At 35.5% G+C, this 21976-nt stretch overlaps 1 protein-coding gene and 1 pseudogene across 2 annotated transcripts; one reads left to right on the forward strand and one right to left on the reverse strand.

Annotated features, from left to right (window-relative positions):
* On the forward strand, positions 1–3959 carry LOC143538425 (serine/threonine-protein kinase MHK-like). The gene is made up of 17 exons (XM_077031991.1): positions 1–268; positions 346–424; positions 604–672; positions 804–893; positions 964–1102; positions 1189–1291; positions 1428–1480; positions 1594–1660; positions 1746–1854; positions 2170–2235; positions 2344–2412; positions 2494–2554; positions 2977–3081; positions 3207–3238; positions 3334–3379; positions 3481–3556; positions 3663–3959. Exons 1-17 carry the CDS (start codon positions 261–263, stop codon positions 3784–3786), a joined length of 1296 nt encoding a protein of 431 aa, XP_076888106.1. The 5' UTR covers positions 1–260; the 3' UTR covers positions 3787–3959.
* A 288-nt stretch (positions 3960–4247) lies between these two features.
* LOC143538426 (cyclin-C1-2-like) lies at positions 4248–7627 on the reverse strand (annotated as a pseudogene). Its single transcript, XR_013136245.1, has 9 exons — positions 7564–7627; positions 7370–7475; positions 6310–6349; positions 5670–5714; positions 5359–5477; positions 5143–5257; positions 4912–4956; positions 4656–4803; positions 4248–4536 (listed from the first exon to the last, which is right to left on the reverse strand). The product of XR_013136245.1 is annotated as a cyclin-C1-2-like (transcript).
* Positions 7628–21976: the final 14349 nt, after the last annotated feature.

The following is a 21976-nucleotide window of genomic DNA, read 5'->3' on the forward strand; positions in this document are numbered from 1 at the left end:
TAAAGAATGGTGAATCTTAGATGAAACCAGTTGGTTGCAGCTTGTAGAGGCTGCATTTAAGCATGTTGATCGCTTTCAATTTGATGCTTAATTGTAGTGAAAAGTTGGGGTTTTGCAACACCTTACGTAATAAATCACATTCGGTCAGTATTGGTAATCTGCAAGCGAGCGAAGAACACTGTTTCAACAGTGTAGAAGCCTGTTTTTGGACCTTGGAAGTCCATTGACAAATTGTTCAATAACTTGCTAGTGTAACAATAATGGAAAGGTAGATTGCATTAATATTGTTATTATATGTTATTTTTTTATTCTTTGTATTGTTTCTTATACATAATTATTTTACAGATATAAATGTATAGAAGAACTTGGAGATGGAACTTGTGGAACTGTATATAAGGCCATCAATCTTGAGACATCTGAAATTGTCAGTTCTTTTCGCTTAACCAATCGCTAATATTATTCTTGTTTAAAGAACCGTTTTAGAAGTTAATCTTGAACTTCTAAAACGGGATGAGCTGGATACTGAAATGAGTATAATCGATTCAGTTTATATTTTCCTTTATAAAGTACATATATTTATCATTCTTATCGTGTGTGTCATAGGTTGCGGTTAAGAAAATGAAGAGGAAGTATTATGTTTGGGAAGAATGTGTGAATTTGCGGGAAGTTAAGGTATTTTATGCTACTATTAGTTACTATTTCTTACGTGACGTCAAACTAATGATACTATATTTTATTTTTTTCAAATTAAACAATACAAGATGTACTAAAATTAAACCTTTTCTTTTTTGGTTTTGATGCAGGCCCTCCGGAAACTGAATCATCCTAACATCATAAAGCTGAAGGAGATTGTTAGGGAGAATAATGAATTGTTTTTCATATTTGAATACATGGTATTTTAGTATTTTATATAATTGGTTTACTATTTATTTAGAAATTTATATAATACATTGTATTCCTTAGGAACATAATTTGTATCACATAATGAGAGAGAGGCAAAGACCTTTCACAGAGGAAGAGATTAGGGGTCTGATGAGTCAGCTTCTTAAAGGGCTTGCACATATGCATAAAAGTGAATATTTTCATCGCGACCTAAAACCTGGTATAAATTCTACTTTTGTATCTTGTTTAGAAAGTTTATATACGCTTGAATGTAATAAATTATTGAATATTTCTTTACAATTTTAGAGAATTTGCTGGTGACCGACAATACTATTAAAATTGCTGATTTTGGGCTGGCTAGAGAAGTGTCATCTTCACCTCCGTTTACTGATTATGTCTCCACTCGCTGGTGAGTACTTGGTTCTTTTTATATTTTTCATTTTTCTTAGAATACATAACGGTTTTATACTAGCAAATAGTAATTTGAATGACTGCTATATTATGACTTATGAGAGTACATAATATATATTGTCTCCTTTGACAAGGTATCGGGCACCAGAAGTTCTGTTGCAATCTTCATCATACACTCCTGCCATAGGTATGCCATACGCGTCTCTTTTGTATCATTTTCTCTTTTGTTATTCTCCATTTTGTGGGCCCCATCTTCTCATCACATGAGTTGACATAAATGCCCTTGTGATGTAATAACAGATATGTGGGCGGTTGGTGCAATACTTGCTGAACTTTTCACATCGTACCCAATGTTTCCTGGTGAAAGGTGACTTATCTTGATAACTGAATGATCTCAGCTGTTCCAGTCAACCCTTATAGATGTATTTACTTTTATGATTATAATTGGACAGTGAAATAGATCAGTTGTACAAGATATGCTGTGTTCTTGGCACACCAGATTTTACTCTCTTTCCTCAAGCAAGGAATGTTGCTCGGTTAATGGATATCCGTTGTTCAGACGTGAGTCTTATTTAAATATTTATGTGATCTCTATAGGTGACCATTATTACCCTTTCACTTTTACTGGGTCAATTTGGGTTGTGTTTTATCTCAAACGGGTCAAATAAACATTTCTTTAGCTAAAATGGAAATAAGTCAAAAGAGGTCACAAATCACCAAAGTCTATTTTTAATGCATACAAAATCATTTTCATTCATAATTTATATTGTTACCATGATAATGCTGTTTTGTTGCATGCCAATCATGTTTTATCCATAAATATGAACAAAGCATCCTCTCTCTATCTCTTAAATCTTATCTCTACTACCTGTGTAGATTATGCCTGCTAATCTTGCTGATCTGATCCCAAATGCAAGCTTAGAAGCTATTGATTTGATCAAGGTGAGTAACATTCTATGACATCTGTGTTATGTGTGCTTCTACTTGGCTTGTTCTGTTAGTAGGCTACATTTTATGTCCAGCTTATGAGTTTGTTTCTTTGGGATGTAGCAACTGTGTTGGTGGGACCCATTAAGGAGACCAATCGCAGAGGAGTGCTTACAGCATCCATTTTTCTATGTAATATGTTTGTTCAAGGCGTTTTCTAAGTCTTAATGTTTAAAAAGATTGCTAAACTTTCTCACATGTTGCTATTTATAGGGTAATACGTGGATTTCTCGTCCACTTGGGGATCCACTTCAGCTGACAATGAACAGCATCGGTGAGTATTTTTTTAAAAATAGATTGATTGGTGCAATTTAGAGGCGCCGAGTAATGGGTGGGCCCCTCGGTTTTGAAACGGGTCAGAACAAGTAGTTTTTGCTCGGGTTGGCCCAAAATCTTTTTGCTTGTGTAATATGATCACAAAAGTTTCATTATTCCCATAATATCCCTCAGTTTTGAAATGGGTCAAAAAAGTAGTTTTTGCACGGGTTGGCGGTTGGCCTGAAAATCTTTTTGCCTAACTGTGTAATATGATCAAAAAGTTTCATTATTCCAATAATAATCTAATTTTTACCGGGGGTGACTTTTGACATGCTTCCTTTTTAGCTAACGACATGATATAGATAGAGCATAACCCACACCGACCTCTAATATGCCATTTTTATAGCGTGATGATGATAGATTATGATTATTCTGCAGGATCACAACCAAATCTTGAGTTAAATCTCTGGGATTCCAGCCATAAAAAGGATGATTGTTTCTTGGGCTTGACCTTAGCAGTCAACACTAGTGTTCCCAATATCGGTAACATTTTGACCCTTTTTATCTAGAGCATGTGAAGTACTTGTCGATATATGCGTTATGAGCTTACAACTTTTTGTAAGAAATTAGTTTGATGCTTCTTTTACCTTTTTTTTTTCTTTTTGCAGATTTGGTTCATAAGACTGGAAGCAGAAGACAGGTTAGTTTGTAGGGACGTGTTCAAACGGCCTTGAAGTTACTATTTTTCTGAGATAAACGAATTGTTTTATAACTGGATTTTATATTTTCATGCAGGATCTTATGTTTTGCTCAGATTATGAGGATGAAGCGCGACACTCAGGTACATTTCTATCCTACAAAACATCATTCTCCATGCTTCTTGGTGGAAATAGTGATCAACTACCATAAGATGAATTCTGACTACGGCTGCTCTTTTTCCAGTTTTCTGGTCACTCCTCCCCCGTGAGCACCGTGGAATTCCATCACCTGTGGAATCTTCCTTGTCATTAGCATTCAGGTTTGAAGTTTAAACTATAAAATGAAAGTAGCTATTTCATATTAGATTTGTAAATTTTGAATTATACATGGCTTATGTATCCATCATTCTTGATATGATTTCACAGTGGTACAATTCCTCATTCAACAATGGGAGTTCCTCAATCTGGTGGATTCAGAATTCCATCTCGGCAGCCTAATTTCTTGACCATGTCTTCTCACTACCAGCAGCAGCAGGGTCACTGCCGTTGACTGCAACTCCTAACTAATTTCAATCAAGGCGGGCCCGGTCCGGCCCGTGAGGCATCTCTGTAAACATGTTTTTTCTTTTTGTTTACAATGAACATATGAACAGCATTGTCCCCAACTATTATGGAGTTTTTTTCGGTTGTCAAATTATGTATAAAGATTAAAGACAGAAGTTAAGCACCAACTTGGTACATGTAATTTTCATTGGTCCGGGTCTTTTGAGGTTCGTGTTTAATTTTCAGTTTATACTTTCGTGATTCGTTAGCGCGTGTTATTCGTTAGATTATATCAAACGATTGAACGCAAAATCTTCGTTGATACTGTAGGTTGGTATGAAAATGCTAAAAATACATATGTATTGTAAAGCAACAAATAAAAACAAGAAATAAATTTATGGTTACAAAACCTGACATATCGGTTCAAGTTAAGGTACATGATTATGTTGTTTTTTACTTATCATTAAATTACAAGCAACATATGAACACATGATGATCTAATCTGACAAGAGATGATACATACCCATATCAGCATTCAATACAACCTAATGCCGATACGAGTATAATCATCTCCAATCTATCTATGATCCTTCCACACCCTACTCTACAATTGCTACAGATTACATGCAGTTTTAACCCTACTAGATTACTCTTATGTTCGCACGCTAAGTTTTTGCATCGCGGCGTTTACTTTCTCATCCGCTATTGTCTTGTGGTTGTCATAAAAATCTAGTATTTCAGTCGCGACTTTCTCCACCTGTCACCAAAAAAACAGGAAAAAAAGAAAGAAAGAAAACAATGAGCAGATTAACCCTTTTCCATCACAAATTACAAATTAATCGTTGATCCTTACAAGATTCAGGTTTAAATGCGTACCATATTCATGTCAACTCTTAGCTGTTCAAACCAAGCGGTGTTGTCCTTATCCTTGAGCATGCTTGCAACATATATGCAGGCTAACGCAATTGAATGTGGTGGGTATATCAGAATTAAATCCATTTTATAGCTGTCATTAATAAGTCCCCTAAACAATATAAAGCATAATATCTGTGTTAGCAGCTAGACACGTGCATTATAAAAGAAAATAGCGTAATCAATTTGTTAGCAAAACATTTACTAGTTGAGATCTTACCAGGTCATTTGAGTTGCATCACTCATCCCTGCATCTTGAAGCAACCTATTCACAGATACAAATATCACAAGAGTAAAATTACAAGCGGCAAAATTGGTGTTAGAGTTGGGTAGCGGGTCAAGAGAGGTAGTTTTAGTGTTTGTTGGGCTGGGTATGGTTGACCCAAAACACTTTTTGTCCCTAAAAAAACAATTTTGATGCAAAATTTTACAAAAACAATAAGAGAATTACTGAGATAGGGCACGATAAGGGTGGAACACAACTAAATAATAGTTTAGTGCTTCTAAAATTTTCATTTCCATTTCAAGGATATCTTTGATTTCATATCGGTACTTATCATCCGAATCTGTAAACACAAATATGGCGTGCGAAGTATTATTAACATAATTTATTAAAAAACCAAATGGAGAAAAATGAGTATGCTTGAGTTAAGAAAAAGAGTTTTACGAAGTTTTTTAATGTAAAATACAAGAAGCCTTGCTTGAACAGTGCTTTCTTCTGCTTTTGATGCCAAGTATAAACATGTTGGTGCCACAAGGCGTGGATCATACTCGGTCATACTTCTCCTAAGCAAAATAGATGCAAACAATCGTTTAAACTTTTAATAGATAGCATCATCATAGCAAGTCACTTTACAAACAGGGTATTATCAATGTAAGTTTCAGTTAATCATATTCATTCTATAAACATCTGCAACAAACAAATTTGATTTTGTAAAAAACAGCACTTGAAATATGAGAGTTTTGATGTATACATACCTTGTATAAGTACGTCTCATGTATGTTACAGCAGTCGCTACAACCCTGAAATAGTAACTGATGCAATGAGAAAATGACAGCGAAGTAAAAGAAAACATCAATTTTGTAACATGGGCGTCAAGAGTACCAGGCCTGATCACCCAGATAGGCCCAAAATCTTTAAAAAAATTATATATTTTATATATACATATATATATATATATATATATATATATATTTAAAAAAACTGTATTTTTAATAAAAGAAACAACACCAACCCATTTTTAATAAAAGAAATCACAATTGCTGTTGTATTAGTTACTTTCTTTATGTATAAGTTACCGTATTTATATTTTACTTTAAGCCCAAATTTTTACTCGCCTTCGGCCAAAAAATTTATAACGATTCTTGGGGGCGGCCCTGTTTTGTAACAACCATTGCTGGGCAAAACAGTGATTTAAAGAAAAAATTGCATTTACTTTTAAGAAATATCGAGTAAAAAATGGTTCAGCTCGTTTTGGGATGGAGATGATATATAAATATATGATGTATTCTCCCATTACGAATCATTGGTACTCATGAAAAAGTGAATGTTTTAGATGCATAAAGGTCTAATGACTACAAGTCATAAAGATCTTTGACAGTTAAGATAGAAGCTAACCTTTGCCTCACTTTCACATTTTGGGCCAATCTTGCAATATCTGAAAGAACAATAAAAAATGAGATAAAAAATTGGATCATATTCAGGATAAGTTTAGGTCCTAGTAGGAATTACACTTTTTGATATAACCCAAAGGTACATCAGACAGGTTAATGCTAATAAGTTTCATCCAACAAAATATTGTTCATGTAAAGCACCACAAATCGTAATTCACAACATAAATACTTGCACAAAAAAACACTCATCCATTTCAGAAAAAGTATCAACTAATATTGAATTGATCTTTAACATCATTATAGGGTATCGATGCTTCAAATTCTGAAAGGAAACTCTTGGTGTAAAGTAGGTTTGACCTTGAAATCATCATTTTATCAACATAAATGACATGCTTTCCGTCATTTCTAATACATTCCGTATGAAAGTAGGGCTAGCATAACATGTCAGACACGACACGGTGAACTGCGGTTTAGACACAAACACCGCAAACTAATCATGCCATCTTTTCCAAACGAACCTGTTTAGAAACAGGTTAAACGACACGACCTTTTTAGGAACACGATAAATATCACGTATTTACTGAAAAAAAAGTTGCCAAAAGTTCATAAAACTCTTAATTAATATCTAATCCTTAACATATTTGAAACAAAAAAAATCCAAGTACCGGGGCGTAAGGTAACCAAGGCAAATTCCACATATTTAACCAGCTTTGACACGAATTTAATCGCGTATTAAACGTGTCGACCTATTAAGACATGAAACATGCTAAAATCAAACCCAAACCTGCTTAACTCAGTTTCGCAGGTGTAAACATCAGAAGTTTCCATGAAAGGCGGTTATAATGTAACGAAAAACTGTAGGTTTTGCCAGACCTACCTACAGAATAGTCAGATGTAAATGTAATCCTAAATTGCTAGTCAAGTCAATATCATGCAAAATTGATGATGATCCATCCAGCTATGAGTTAAGAGTAAAGTAAACTGACAATGATTGATGAACATATGTGTGTGTGTGTGTAACTACCAGAAATTATAAGAGAGAGAGAGAGAAGGTAGATACAAACAATTGGTCATATGCAACTTGATGAGTTTGAAATCTTCCAGCGTGATTCCTCTCTCCTTGTCAAGGCTGTGTACCACGTCCCTTCTTCTTGCTCCACTAATTGCTTGCTTCAACCACAAACACAAGTCAATTTCATATAGCAAGTACCAATACGAGTATTATTAATCTCATAAATCAATCAGTTAATAGTCTTACTGGTGTGTTGATGTCCAGAAATCGGTGGCCATTGCTGCTGCCGGAGCATGAATTTGTGTGCAGGAGAAGAGAAAGAGAAGAAGAATAATCAATCAACGTCAAGTGGGATCTGACTCCTTAATAATATCTTCTTCAAATATGGATCTCGGGTGGGTGGGTATTCACCCGCTCTTTATTTTCCGAGAATTATTTATAAATTCCCCGTCTAATCTATAATAATTAATTAACTATATTAGAAAATACTATATTTTCTCTTTCATTTTCAATTAATAATATTTTATTTTATATTTATTATTAATTTTACTCGCTCCTTCACTTACAACCACTTTAAAAAAACATTAAAAAATTATGAGGATGGGTGGTTCTCTAAATTTACTCATCAACAAAAGTTTATCTATTTCATCCATTTACAACTACTCTATATAATATAGGGAACTCAATCACAATAATATGCATGTTACGGACTGAAACTACTGTAAGGTATGAGACTAGTCTCACATCGGTTGTATGGGCAACTGATATGGGGTTGGGTTCCCTTACTTATTAGACTAGTCTTTTGGATTGAGTTCTTCTGTTTGGTTTGTAAAAGTGGTGGTATCAAAGCGGTTCGAATCTCTCGGGCGGCTTCCGGCATCCAATTTCGGTGATTACCAGCAATTGATGATGCAACTCGATTCACTAAGTAGCTACTATACTCAAGTTTTTGTGAGGACCAGTTTGGTCTGAGTTTAATGGTTATGTTAGCTAAAGAAGGAGTTTATGTGAGTAAGCCTATGGGAACATTGATCTTCATCATAAAAGTGTATCCGGGTGATATGTATCAACTTATTCTAGCAAGTTTCCATCGCTTTCCTTATGATAGCAATATGTCACATCAACAAAACATGAATTTGATCAAGGTGTTTCCAACAACTGATCGGATGTATCCATTGGAAAAAAAAGCTTAAAAGATGGAGATTTACTAGAAGCAAGGGTGTATATGTGGCACAAATGGAAATCCAAAGAAATGGAGTCGTCATTTCCATTTGATGAGATTAGTGTAAAAGTGGAACCAGATGATAAGAGGAGTTAAAGAACTATAATTGCAAAAATTCAAACAAGGCTGCAAATTCATCTAATAGTGGTTGAAAGTATGTGCGGGTTAGAACATTTGGATGCTTCCCTTTATTCAACCAGTTGTCTTAAATGTATATATAATTGGCAGATTACTTGTTTTGATGACGGCGTACATCATTGGCCAAATAGGTATGTTGAAATGGAAACTGCCCCTACATGTGTTCCTTTAACTCAAGTAAGATGTGATACATACAGTGGGAATAGTTTGCTTAATCTTACGCAAATAGTCAAACATATAATAAAGAACAAGCTTCAAAAGTGTGTTGATCTAGAAGATTTAATTGCAACTGTTGCAATGATTAAGACATCAATGAGTTCATCTAGCACCAAACGTAAACCTAAGAGACTGATTGGAAGAAAATTAAGTGATTGCACAATGTTTGGAGACATCAAACGGTGGTTTTTTTTAACCATGTGGTGGATCAATATAATCTAGTATCCGAGAAGAGGCTGAATAAAGACAATAGCAGGGAGTGTGAATGTTTTGTGCAGATGCATGAATGTAGGGGATACGTGATGTGGCTGATTTCAAGCGGTCTGGGAAATTCCAAAATGGTTTCACATCTACTAGATATTAAAGAGATATGGGGTGTTGGCAAGTTGTGTTAGGCAATGTTTCTGTTGAAGAGATTTTGCTCAACCATATAGGAGATCCTCATGCTGCTAATATCTTTCTTGAGGGCAAGAAAGTTTTAAGCGAGGAGTATTGTTATGGAATAAATAGTAATAAATAGAACAAGGGTTGTATGGTCATTTGCTGATAGTTAAAGGGGTTTTGTAGTTCGTTAGGTTGGTTTGTTAGTTTGGGTACTTAAAATTGCATTACAGTTAGAATCGTTAATCAATTGAAAATTAAGCTTTGCTTACTCTCTCTCTCCCTCTCTCTCCCTCTCTCTCTATATATATATATGCACAATGTTGTAAAACTCCCGAGTAGGCGGCCGAGTACTCTCCGATTACTCCCCGCCTAGATCGAGTACTCCCCGCCTCAGCCGAGTACTCCGTAGGTATTTTCCTAGTAATCCCCGACTACTCCGAGTACTCGCAACCAGTCGACCGCCTAACGACTTTTACAACCTTGTGTATATATATATATATATATATATATATATATATATATAACTTATTCACTATATCCTAATCGAACCTGTTGGGAATGATATTATAGATTGTACTTTTAAGGGTTGTCTTACATATGGTTGGTTTCCTCCTAAGGTGGTCTCCGGGTGCTAACTGGTGGCCAGGACAGACAAATGCAGAGCTTCTCTTCGGGAATGTGCCAACATAGCACCAGACGATTCCATACTCGAGTAATGAAGATGATCGATGGACCAGAAGACATCAGTGATTGAAATCGTCGTTAAAAAATTAAAAGAGGCCATCATATGGAAATCAAAATTCAAAAATATGATTATATAGCATTATAGTTGTAGTTCCAAATTGCCCTACACAAGAATGCCTCATAAAAATTAAAATTAAGACAGAATTACAGAAATTGTCCTTTAAGTTTGTATCTGATTTCATTTGTTGTCCTTTATCTTCAAAATTTGTACTTTATGTTTTTCAAAATGCTACACCATTTGTACTTTGACCCTAACCTAGTTACGTTTTCTTGTTAACTCCGGTCATGTGCCTTGCACATGAGGGCAAATCGGTCATTTACCCGATTAAAAAAAAGAATAATTAAAATTAACAAAATATTATTATAAATAAAACTAACAAGATATATATATATATATAGGGGTAGGTTAACGTACAATAATCGGTTATCGTACATTAGGTACGCAAGCTTTTTGAACGTCGATTTCAATTTCAAGCGGTGGCATAATTGTAAATAACTTAAATTTAATTCTATGATCTAATTCATCAATTGATTTATTGAGCGTCCATCCATATTAATATAATTCAACCATCGATCAATATTAAACTAATTTGCAGATCGATATCAAACTAATTAAATTTATTATCTAACCCTAAAAAAGATGGTGGGACTGGCCGTCGTCTTCTCAGGCAGACAATTCAATAAGGTAATAGAGATGGATTAGTTGAGCAGAAATAACCTTGGGAACACAATTCAATAACGAGCTTTCTTGTGCACCAAGCTCTTCAACAAATATACGTTTGGCATAAGCACCACCAACTCCATGAAGCGCATCAAAGCTGTTAAGACAATTTTGCAAAAGCAGTCAGTCAAAGGAATCAATGGTAGCACAAAATGATGGAAAAGAGATAGTACACACCAAAAGGAAATAAAACGTATTAATCAAAACGTTTTAATAAAACGTTTTATCAAAAATGAATAAGATCTACCTATTATGTTTTAATAGAACATTTATCAAAAACGTATAAGATCTACCTGTTTTGCCTCTAAATTGCATATATAATTTGCTCAAACTCACATTGTTGACTTTGTTTAATATATAGAACGTTTTGTTAAAACGTTTTAATAGAACTCACTTTGTTTAATAGAACGTTTTAATAAAACTCACATTGCTCAAACTCACTTTGTTTAATATATAAATTTGCTCAAACTCACATTGGCCAATATTTTGTTAAAACGTTTTAATAGAAAACAAGAACGTATTAAAAGAACGTTTTATCAAAACGTATAAAAGAACGTATTTCAAACAAGAACATATTAAAAGAACGTTTTATCAAAACGTATTAACAGAACGTTCTGCTGATACGTTTAAAATCTTAAACATTCAATGTCAAAAACCTATCATCCAGAACTCAAAATTGATCGATTGAAGCTTCAAATTGATGATTAATTGAATCGATTTCAAAGATAAACTGATCAATTGGCTTCAATTTCAATTTCAATTTCAACTAAACAGCCCTGTGATTTGCGTTTTTCTGATGAGTTTGTTGTCGACGGCGATGATGGCGACGAAGAGTGTTGATGGTGCCGTCAAGCGAAGGTGAAGGAGGTGTGTTGGTGTCGGTGAGGGGTGGTGGAGACGGATTGAGGGAGAGGGACGAACAGATTAGTGTAATTGTGATTTTGGATTTTGAAAATCTAACGGTTGGAAGTGTCACGTACGTAATGTACGATAAAGGATTATCGTATTCTATCCTTTATCTATCTACACACACACACATTATCCTATTTCACTTTATCTCTCTTCCTCTCTCTCTCTAACTTAATAACCCCCCCCCCCCCCCCACAAATCCATAACCAGTGACCACCACCGACCACCAAAAAAAAACCCCACCGCCTGTGACCACAACCTCCGTTGTGACCACCGTCTCCACCTGACCTCACCAAACTTGTGACCACCACCTCAACATCCACGAAGCCACTATCTCCAACATCCATCGTCTCCAACGTCCGGCACCGCCACCTTCTCTAACCTATACCCGGCGCCGCCACCGAGTTTAGATCTGAACTATTCAAGTTTAGATATGTTTGGCATTGATGGTTGTGGCTTATGCTATGGCGGTGATCTAGCCACAAACTGACCACAATAATAGATCTAGCCAGAAAACTTAACCTTAATCGCCAAAACCCTCAAAAATCTTAACAGAAAAATAGATACCAGGGTGAACACGAAGAGTCGTGGAGAAGAAAAATGATCTTCACATGGAAGTCATAGTGAATGCGTTGGCATGCGAGTAAGTACAATTACTAAAATCCTTGCATGGAAGTCATAGTGAATACGTTGGTATGTGAACAACTCATAATCGATTGACTATAGAACAACGGTACAAATGATATATAATATGACGAGATCATGGTGGATACGCCGATGATACATCCTATATATAAGTGGACTTGTCATATTACCCACTTGTAGCGTTTTTCGGGTGACTCGAGCATCTGTGTTGTTTCGTTTATTACAAAAATGATTTTGTGTTTTAGTTTATTCTTATTGTAATTTTTTCTTGTATTCTAATTTTAGGACGAAATTTTCAAAAAGTTGTGAATAGTGTAACATTCGCCAAATCTCAAACCCGGAAACCCGGTCCTTTTAAAAATTTATTTTATTTATATATTGTTTTGTTATTCGGATTTTTATTATTAAACTTACGAGTTATTATTTATGTTATTTTGTTTTTATTGCTTAACTTTCATTTCGCGTTACTCGATTTCATCTATTCATTAGACGTTTTATAAAAACTAATCATATTTTGCAAAAACCACCCTTAACTATGTTTTGATCCAATTTGACTAACCGATCTAATGCTAGGGGGTTAAAGTGTAAATTATTTTTGAAAAACATTTTTTTCTTTCTTTTTTTCTTTCCCCCATCACGTCCAACCCCCCCCCCCCCTTCAATATTGATCTTCAATCAAGCCTAATTTCACGGAATTGGTCATAGTTACACGTCAATTGGTCAAATACGTGTTCAATCACAAGATTAACCATGTAAATCACAGCTAATTGACACCAAATTTGTCGTATCATAAACCACGGCTCTAACCAACCTCAAAACCCTATAAATAATCGATCAAAATACAATTACTTTGTCCCTCATACTCCTCTCTTCATCGTAAAACTAACCCCTAATCCAATTGCAACTCCAAAGCCGTTTTATATCAAGATTAAGCTCGTGTTCTGACCAAAAACCATAGTGTCTCGTTCTCCTTCGATTCGGGTTTGTACAAGGTAATTGTTCAAGGTTTTTGGATCAATTAAAACCCCTCTGTCAATTTTAATTGATGAGGGTATAAGACCATCAATTTGGGATATTTTCATTCTAAGATTTTATAAGGAATTGGGGATTATTTTGAACTGTGTATATAACTTTTAGCTCTCACTCAATAAACAAGTTACAAGCTAGAGCAGTTGGGTGGTGCACCTTTGTTAAAAACAGATAACCGACATGGGGCGTAGGTTCGAACCCCCCAGGCCCGATTTCGATTTTTATTTATTTTATTTATTTATTTTTGTTTCCTTTATTTTAAGTTAATTTATAGAATAACTATAAGAAAAACTAATATTATATTCATTCGTTTAACGGACTGAACACCCTTAAACTCTAAAAATAAATTTTATTCAAACCTTTTCGCATACATATACATATATACACACTCATATAAGTTTATATATGTTTATAAATTTAAAAATTTTCTTGATTTAACCTAATACAATATTTATTATTAAATAAATAAATAAACTAAAAGAATAGTTTTCACTCATCTAAGATGAACCGATCACCACTAAACGTTCAAAGCAAGTTTTCATATATATAATATTAAATTGGCATTTTATTGTTCAAAAATTCAGAAAGTAACTTGTTAATTAATATTTAAATTGTTTACGCTTTTAACTCAACTTTTATAGAATCAATATAAACATAAGTAACATCTTACAAATCCCAAATCCGTTATAAACCCTTACTTTTCATGTCTTGCTCATTTAACGTCGTTAGATTGTGTATTTAATTATAACTTTAAATTAGGATAATTCGTCAAGACTCCTTAAAGGACTAACTAACGCATTTGCTTTAATCGCCTTCCCGTTACCGCTGTTACGTCACGTTTACCTTATTCTTTAAGGTGAGTAATCACATCCCCTTTTTCTTTATTTTGGGGGCATTATGCGTATTAAATTTATACTATTACACAATTATATTCAAACACGGTTCCAATATTTGCGTGGTTGTGACATTGCTCAATTAATTGTTGATTGCTATATGACTTATGTGTTTACTACTTTTATGGTTGGTTGATATCTCATCCTCATCATCATACTATGATCATACTCTGCTGGAGTAACTCGAAACCGTTTGGTTCGGGGGAAATGACACTTTTATTTTATGTTGTTATTGGTTGTGAGTCCGAGTAGACATGTCCGAAATCTAGTGACATGATCGAAAAGACACATATATTTGTTTATATTAGTCGATGCTATTTACCTAAACAAGGAATTGTTTATTTCTCATTACTATTATTATTATTATTATACTAAACTGTGATTACTCGCTCAACATGTGTTGTTGAAAAATTATTTTTACGCATAATGCAGGTTGTTATAGGAAGTTATATGAAGTGAAGTGTAACACCCGGTAATTCTCGTTAATCGGCGTGAGCACTTGTAAAGTTTGTACAACTGTTGGGATTTTATATTTCATGTTGAGGGCCCTTGTAGCACTTTTTAGAAGATCATTTACTTAACTTTAGGAACAAGTGATCACACCCTTGCAAGTTGGAGGACCTGAATTATAAATTTCCCAAAATTAAAATAACTTGGCCGCCACTTCTCTATTTTGCGATCGGGATTTTAAGAAACCCCCCCCCCCCCCCACACACACACACAATTTTCACCATCTCCAGCCAATTCCAAGTGATATCCATCTAATTTAAGGTTAGTTCTATGCCGTGGAACATCTTTTTCATCCCTAATCAGCTTAATATGCTCGTTAATTGATCAAGTTCTTCGTTTAGGTCAAAACCGAAGGCTGCCCAATTAAGCTATTTCCGGAGCTAAAAAATTATGGTTTCCTGTTCTAATAACTCCCTAGGTAAGTTATTTACATCATACTAAAATATCATGGCCATTGGAATTGTTTTGGTTGGTCAATTGTCGATAGTTCGAAAACTAGGGTTAATCGGGTGTTTAGTCGTTAATTGTTGCAATTCGCGTGATGTTTGAGGGAATTGCCAACCCAATCAAACCATGTAGTATCATGGTGATATGTGGGCTGTAAGTATATTAATTTTTATCAAAACGGGACTGATTTGGTTGGTGATTACTCAAACGGGTCGCTAGAGCGCGAATTCTCGTTTCATCGTTAATTCGTGTGTTGTACAAAGGAATTGCCAACCCAATCAGCTCGTGCTGTGTCATGTGGTTGTATTGGCTGTAAGAATATTGAATCTTATCAACTCGGGGATGATTTGGGTGGTGATTACTTAAACAGTTAGTTAACGCACGAATTCGGCACAACTAACTTGAAACGGGTGTAGTTTGGGACCCTTTTTTCCCGATTTTAATTAAAGGGAAGTTTTGGTAAATTAAAGGCCTCGGGGGGACTGATGTAGTTGAAATTAAGTGTGGTGAGGCTTCGGGTCAATCCAATCATGTTAGAACGTCTCGTAGAGCGAACGAGTCGATACGGTCTAGTTAGTGATTGTTGCGTGCTATAACTTGGCAGGCTTTTGATTTTGAGTGATTACCTAGCGGTTCTCTACTTGTTGATAACTGTGTGATCCGTATCAGGTGAGTTTCATGATGCCCCTTTTTAAATATTTTTCTGCTTTGGGCTAGCATGTACATCTTACTACGTTATTACCCGTTTATACTGTTTGGATGATGTTGCATAGACTTTACTATATTTGCATATTTTGTACTTATATATATATATATATATATATATATATATATATATATGTCTATGCTTGAGATTTTATTTAGTTAATGTTTGACTAAATTGCACGTGAGTGTGGCCACCGATGTGAATGTTTTTGTTAAGTCGTGACCAGATCAAATAGAGGATAAAGATTCCTTATTCCCCTTTTAAGGGTTAAGGTGAGGAGTCCCCTAACAGTTTAACTGTCTTTGGGGCAAGAGGATAAATTACTCGAGTCCTTGACTTCGTGTTTAGTGACTTGAGATGAGGAGGCCCATGTTGCGTGCTTGATTGAGGAAAATATTATTTTGCTATGTTTTTATGAAAGTCGTATGTTTATTAAATTAATCGATTTGTGATAAATGTTATTTATGAAAACATGAACTCACACAGCCTAAGCTGACTTAATGTGCATGTTAGAGTGATTTTAGGGTTAAGGAGACATGAAATACCGCTTGGACGTGCTGGGACTACCTGAAACGTTTGAAGGCATTTCTAGTTGAAGGACTTTCATTAAAATAAAATAGACTTTTCCATTTGCAGAAACTTATTTCGGTTGATTTAAAAATTTTAAATTGTATGTTTTTCCCGTGTTGGGATTTGCACTTGATAACTTTTCCGCTGCATGTTACTCTAGACTTATTTTAATAAATTGAAATTAACTTTGGCATTTATATAATTTTTATGGTGTGATTACCAACTGCTTGATTCCCAGGTTTTGGGGTCTTACATGAAGACATAGATTTGGACTTTAGACTCAAAATTATAAAAGTTTTAGTGTTGTATTAATTTCTGTTTCATTTGAATTATTCATGTACGATTATTGTGAATAAATAAATTTAGATATTGACACTTATTATTATTTTAGTGTCTTTGAACTATGATACAAATTATATCATGTCCCGGTATATTAATAGGAATAATAATCTATATCTATACTATATAATAAATAAAAGTTTTTTCCTGACACGTGTCATTTTCTAGTTCACTCTTACTCTTTTTTCCCGCTTCTCTCTCCTATTAATTATATATTAAACATACTTTCTATAATTGCTTTTACAAAATGTATTTTACTTAAAAAAAAGTTAGGTTTGTTTATTAAACATTTTTATAATTGAACATTTTTTATCATTTAACTTCTCTAATGTGAATTATATCGTTTTTTATATATAAAAAAATATTTACAAATATATGAATTATTTTAGCACTTAAAACTTCATTGTTAAAAACGCGTGCATCTTTAACTGAACTAGACCCGTTTTTTTTTCTCAATAGCCGTAATCTCTTTATTTCTATCCATATATTGCTAATCAAAACCATATTGATTCTTTTTTACTGCACATTCTTCGACTAATCATAAGCTTTCTTCCACCTATGACAGGTTCGTTTCGTTATGATTGTACTAGTTGTGTTCTCATAATACTATCCTACTTTAGTTACCATATTTTTAGTGTATCATTTAATGTTGTATCAAAGTAAATATTTAGAGATTTATGATTTATTTTTAAGTTTGTGGCATATAGTTGCAATTTAACTTTGTACTTATTCAATGTAATACTCAACTTTATCATTCTTTTATATTGTTCAACCCGTGCAGGACACGGGTGTCTAACCTAGTAATATATGTATATAGAATATACAATTCATATCATCTATTATTTATAAAGATTAGAATAGATATTATTTCCTTAGATAAACAATAATATTGTAACTATATATTATGAAGTTATTGAGAAGGAAGGGGGAAGATCATTGTGAATGTCGTTCTACATGGTATCAGAGACTAAAACCTAAATCTATTCTACCATCCTTCTGCCGCCACCCTTCTGATCCCCCACCTCCGACCACCTCTACCTCCTTCTCTACATTCACTTCTCTCCTAACACTATGGATCTTACGATCCCTCCTATGATCACTGTATCCAATATTAACACCCACCCTTGGCAACAAAACCCCAACTTCCCTCAACAATCGCCATGCCCACAAACCCCCTGCCTGTTCTCTACTCAACAGCCCACTCCAGCAGGCAACAGCATACTTGGCCCAAGACCAAATCAAGCCAACTATGCAGCCTATACACCCACCAACATTGAGCAAGCATTGTACACTATGTCTCCGGATCAACGTTTGGCGATGGACACCGGGGCTACATCACACATGACAAACAACCCGGGTAATTTTCAATCTTTTTTTAATAATGGTACGTCACAAAATATTATTGTTGGTAATGGCACGACCATCCCGGTTCATGGATTTGGCAATCAAACCCTAACACCACCATTCCCTCCCCTTAAACTAAATAACGTCCTTTACGCCCCCTAAATTAATTAAAAATCTAATTTCGGTTCGTCGCCTTACAACCGATAATTGGATATCCATTGAATTTGATCCTTTTGGTTTTCTAGTAAAGGATTACAAGACCCGGGTGCCTATCCTCCGGTGCAATAGCAGCGGTGACCTCTACCATCTTCTTCCATCCATGCTTTCCGGCCCCATCCGCTTTTACTACCATCTCTCAAGACATTTGGCATCATCGTCTCGGTCACCTGGGACATGCTTTTATTAAATAAGTTAAAAACTTCTAGTTCTATTTCCTATGCTAAGAATAATAAGCACATTTGTCAATCTTGTGTGTTTTGTAAAAGTGTTAGACTTCCATTTCATGATTCTAATACTAGTATTTTTTTACCTTTTGATATTATCTATAGTGATCTATGGACTTCTCCCGTCATTAGCACAGTCAGGCAACAATATTATATATTGTTTTTAGACGATCATACTAATTTCTTATGGACATACCCCTTAGCACACAAATCTCAAGTTTTTACTGTATTTACCAATTTCTACACTCAGATCGAAACCCAATTTGAAAGAAAAATTAAGTCCTTACAATGTGATAACGGCACTGAATACGTTAACAATAATTTCAAACAATTTTGTGCCCAGCATGGAATGCTTTTTTGCCTATCGTGCCCACACACGTCATCCCAAAATGGCAAAGCAGAATGTAAAATACGATCCATAAATAATATTATTCGCACCTTACTTGCTCATGCTTTCCTTCCCCCAAATATGTGGCACCATGCCCTAGAAATGGCAACATATATTCTAAATATCCTTCCTAGTCAACTTCACAAATTTTAATCCCCCACTCGCCTTCTCTATAACCGATCACCCGCATACGACCACTTGCGTGTTTTCGGTTGCTTGTGTTATCCTATACTCCCCTCCACCACTATTCACAAGCTCGCCAACCGATCCATCCCATGTGTCTTCCTTAGGTATCCACCAAATCATCGTGGCTATAAATGTCTCAACTTACAAACAAACCAACTTATAATATCCCGACATGTAATATTCGATGAAAAAATATTTCCTTTTGCCAACTCTAATTTTCCCCATCCTTCCTATGACTTCCTACACGAACCACTAAATCCCATGTTCCGGCATCATATCCATCCCCATCCCATGACTCAACCGACTACCCCCAGCCTACGTCACCATCACTACAATCCTATAGCCCATTACATTCAGCCCAATCCCCAACAACCCACACCACTCAATCTCCACAGCCCACTTCCCCACTTTCCTCGGCCCAAATTCCATCTCCTCAGACCACGTCTTATAACTCATCACTCAAATTCTGTGACTGCATTCCCTACAGCGAAACCATCTGACCAAATTACTTCACCACCTTCTGACCAAATTCCGAACCCTCCTCCTACTACTTTAGTCCGCACCATGCACACACGCGCTATGGATGGTATCTCTAAGCCTAAAACGCTCTTTAATCTCCACACCACCACCATCGTAGCTATTCCAAAAAATCCTATTCACGCTTTATCCACACCGGAATGGTCCAATGCCATGACTAATGAATTTAATGCCCTTATTAAAAATGAGACTGGAGAATTAGTTCCGAGACACCCTACCATGAATATAATCCGTAGCATGTGGTTATTTAAACATAAACATAAGTCGGATGGTACATTGGAAAGATATAAGGCTCGCTTGGTTTGTGGTGGTCGGTTACAACAGGTTGGTGTGGATTGTGGTGAAACCTTTAGCCCGATTGTTAAACCAGCAACTATTCAGACTGTATTAACGTTGGAACTTTCACAATCATGGTCGTTGCATCAGTTATATGTAAAAAATGCGTTTTTACATGGAAAACTTAATGAGACCATTTACATGTACCAACCCATGGGCTTTCGTAGCAAAAAATATCCGGATCATGTGTGTCTACTTAAGAAATCATTATATGGCCTAAAGCAGGCTCCCCGGGCTTGGTACCAACGTTTTACCGACTATGTTCAAACTCTGGGCTTCACTCAAAGTAAGTGTGACAATTCACTTTTTACCTTACACCATCATAATCACACCGCCTACTTGCTACTATATGTCGACGACATTCTTCTCATCACATCCACAGATGGTCTTTGGGAGCATCTCATGGCCGGGCTTGCTAAAGAATTTGCCATGAAAGACCTCGGGCCACTAAACTATTTTTTGGGCATTAACGTCTCTCGTACGGGCGACACCATGTTCCTCTCACAACAGGTATATGGGATGGACATAATTAAGCGAGCTGGCATGAAATCATATAAACCAGTCGCCACTCCTATTGACACAAATCCGAAACTTGGAACCAACGTCGGTGATCCATTTGATGATCTGACGCTTTATAAAAGCCCCGCCGGGGCATTACAGTACTTGACCTTCACTCGACCAAACATTACATATGCCGTGCAGCAAATCTGCATGCGCATGAATCCCCCTTGCACCGGTCATTGGGATGCTTTGAAGCGCATTGTTCGTTATATTAAAGGTACAACCGAGTTTGGTCTCACTCTCAACAAGATAACCAATCCATCTTTGCTTGCTTATACCGATGCTGATTGGGCCGGGTGTTCGGACACCCGTCGATCTACCTCAGGTTATTGCGTATATTTCGGCAACAATCTCATATCTTGGTCTTCCAAACGTCAACCCACAATAGCTCGATCTAGTGCCGAAGCCGAATACCGCAGGGTAGCTAATGTTGTTGCCGAAATCTGCTGGTTACGCAATCTTCTCTTGGAACTTCGACGTCCTCTCTCAAAAGCCACTCTCGTATGCTGTGACAATGTCAATGCAATATATTTGTCAGGCATGTTCAGCATCAACGCACAAAACATATTGAACTTGACATTCACTTTGTTAGAGAACAAGTTCAAAAGGGTTGCGTACGGATTTTACACATGCCCACCCGACATCAGATCGCTGACATCTTCACGAAAGGCTTGCCCCGGGTTCTATTTGAAGACTTCAGGTCCAGTCCGCTCACCTCCCGCTTCGACTGTGGGGGTGTAATAGGAATAATATATGTATATAGAATATACAATTCATATCATGTATTATTTATAAATATTAGAATAGATATTATTTCCTTAGATAAACAATAATATTGTAACTATATATTATGAAGTTAGTGAGAAGGAAGAGGGAAAATCATTGTGAATATCGTTCTACACATATTCTGTCATATGTTGGGGTGTGATAATTTCGTTTCTGAGGGGTTATAATAAGTTCCGTTTGTAGCATTTGTTTGTAAGTTAAATAATGTGACAGGAATCATATTATTTAATATATAATAATAATGATGATGATAATGCTTATAAACTCGCCCATCCTTTAAACACCTATATATCAAAATACTCCTAGATAGGAATTGTAAATTGAATGGAAATCAAAATGTAATGGTTTGTGAGAGAGAGAGATGTTTGGATACAATAGCTTAACGAAAATCGTTTTATATAGAATGTAATTTGGTTTACTTGTAGATGAACGGTATTCTAGCAGTTTTTTTTTTTGGGGGATATAGTCATCAGGAAATGCTCAAGGTAACAATCTCATAATTTATATTTAGTTGTCACTTATCTCGCCTTTATCTCAAGTATAAATGTTTTACAGGTATGCTAATACGAAGTGATGGCATGCTTATGGTAGAGTATGCAAAAGAT

This window comes from Bidens hawaiensis, unplaced genomic scaffold, assembly GCF_021521415.1.
Source record: "Bidens hawaiensis isolate Kalapana, Puna unplaced genomic scaffold, B.hawaiensis_p1.1 tig00011621_1, whole genome shotgun sequence".
Lineage (NCBI taxonomy): Eukaryota > Viridiplantae > Streptophyta > Magnoliopsida > Asterales > Asteraceae > Bidens > Bidens hawaiensis.

What these genes read in the sequence shown, in the direction of transcription:
- LOC143538425 (XM_077031991.1), top strand. An exon ending in TGAATTTGCGGGAAGTTAAG is followed by an intron (nt 673 to 803) that starts GTATTTTATGCT and finishes GTTTTGATGCAG; the next exon opens with GCCCTCCGGAAACTGAATCA. An exon ending in TTTTCATATTTGAATACATG is followed by an intron (nt 894 to 963) that starts GTATTTTAGTAT and finishes TGTATTCCTTAG; the next exon opens with GAACATAATTTGTATCACAT.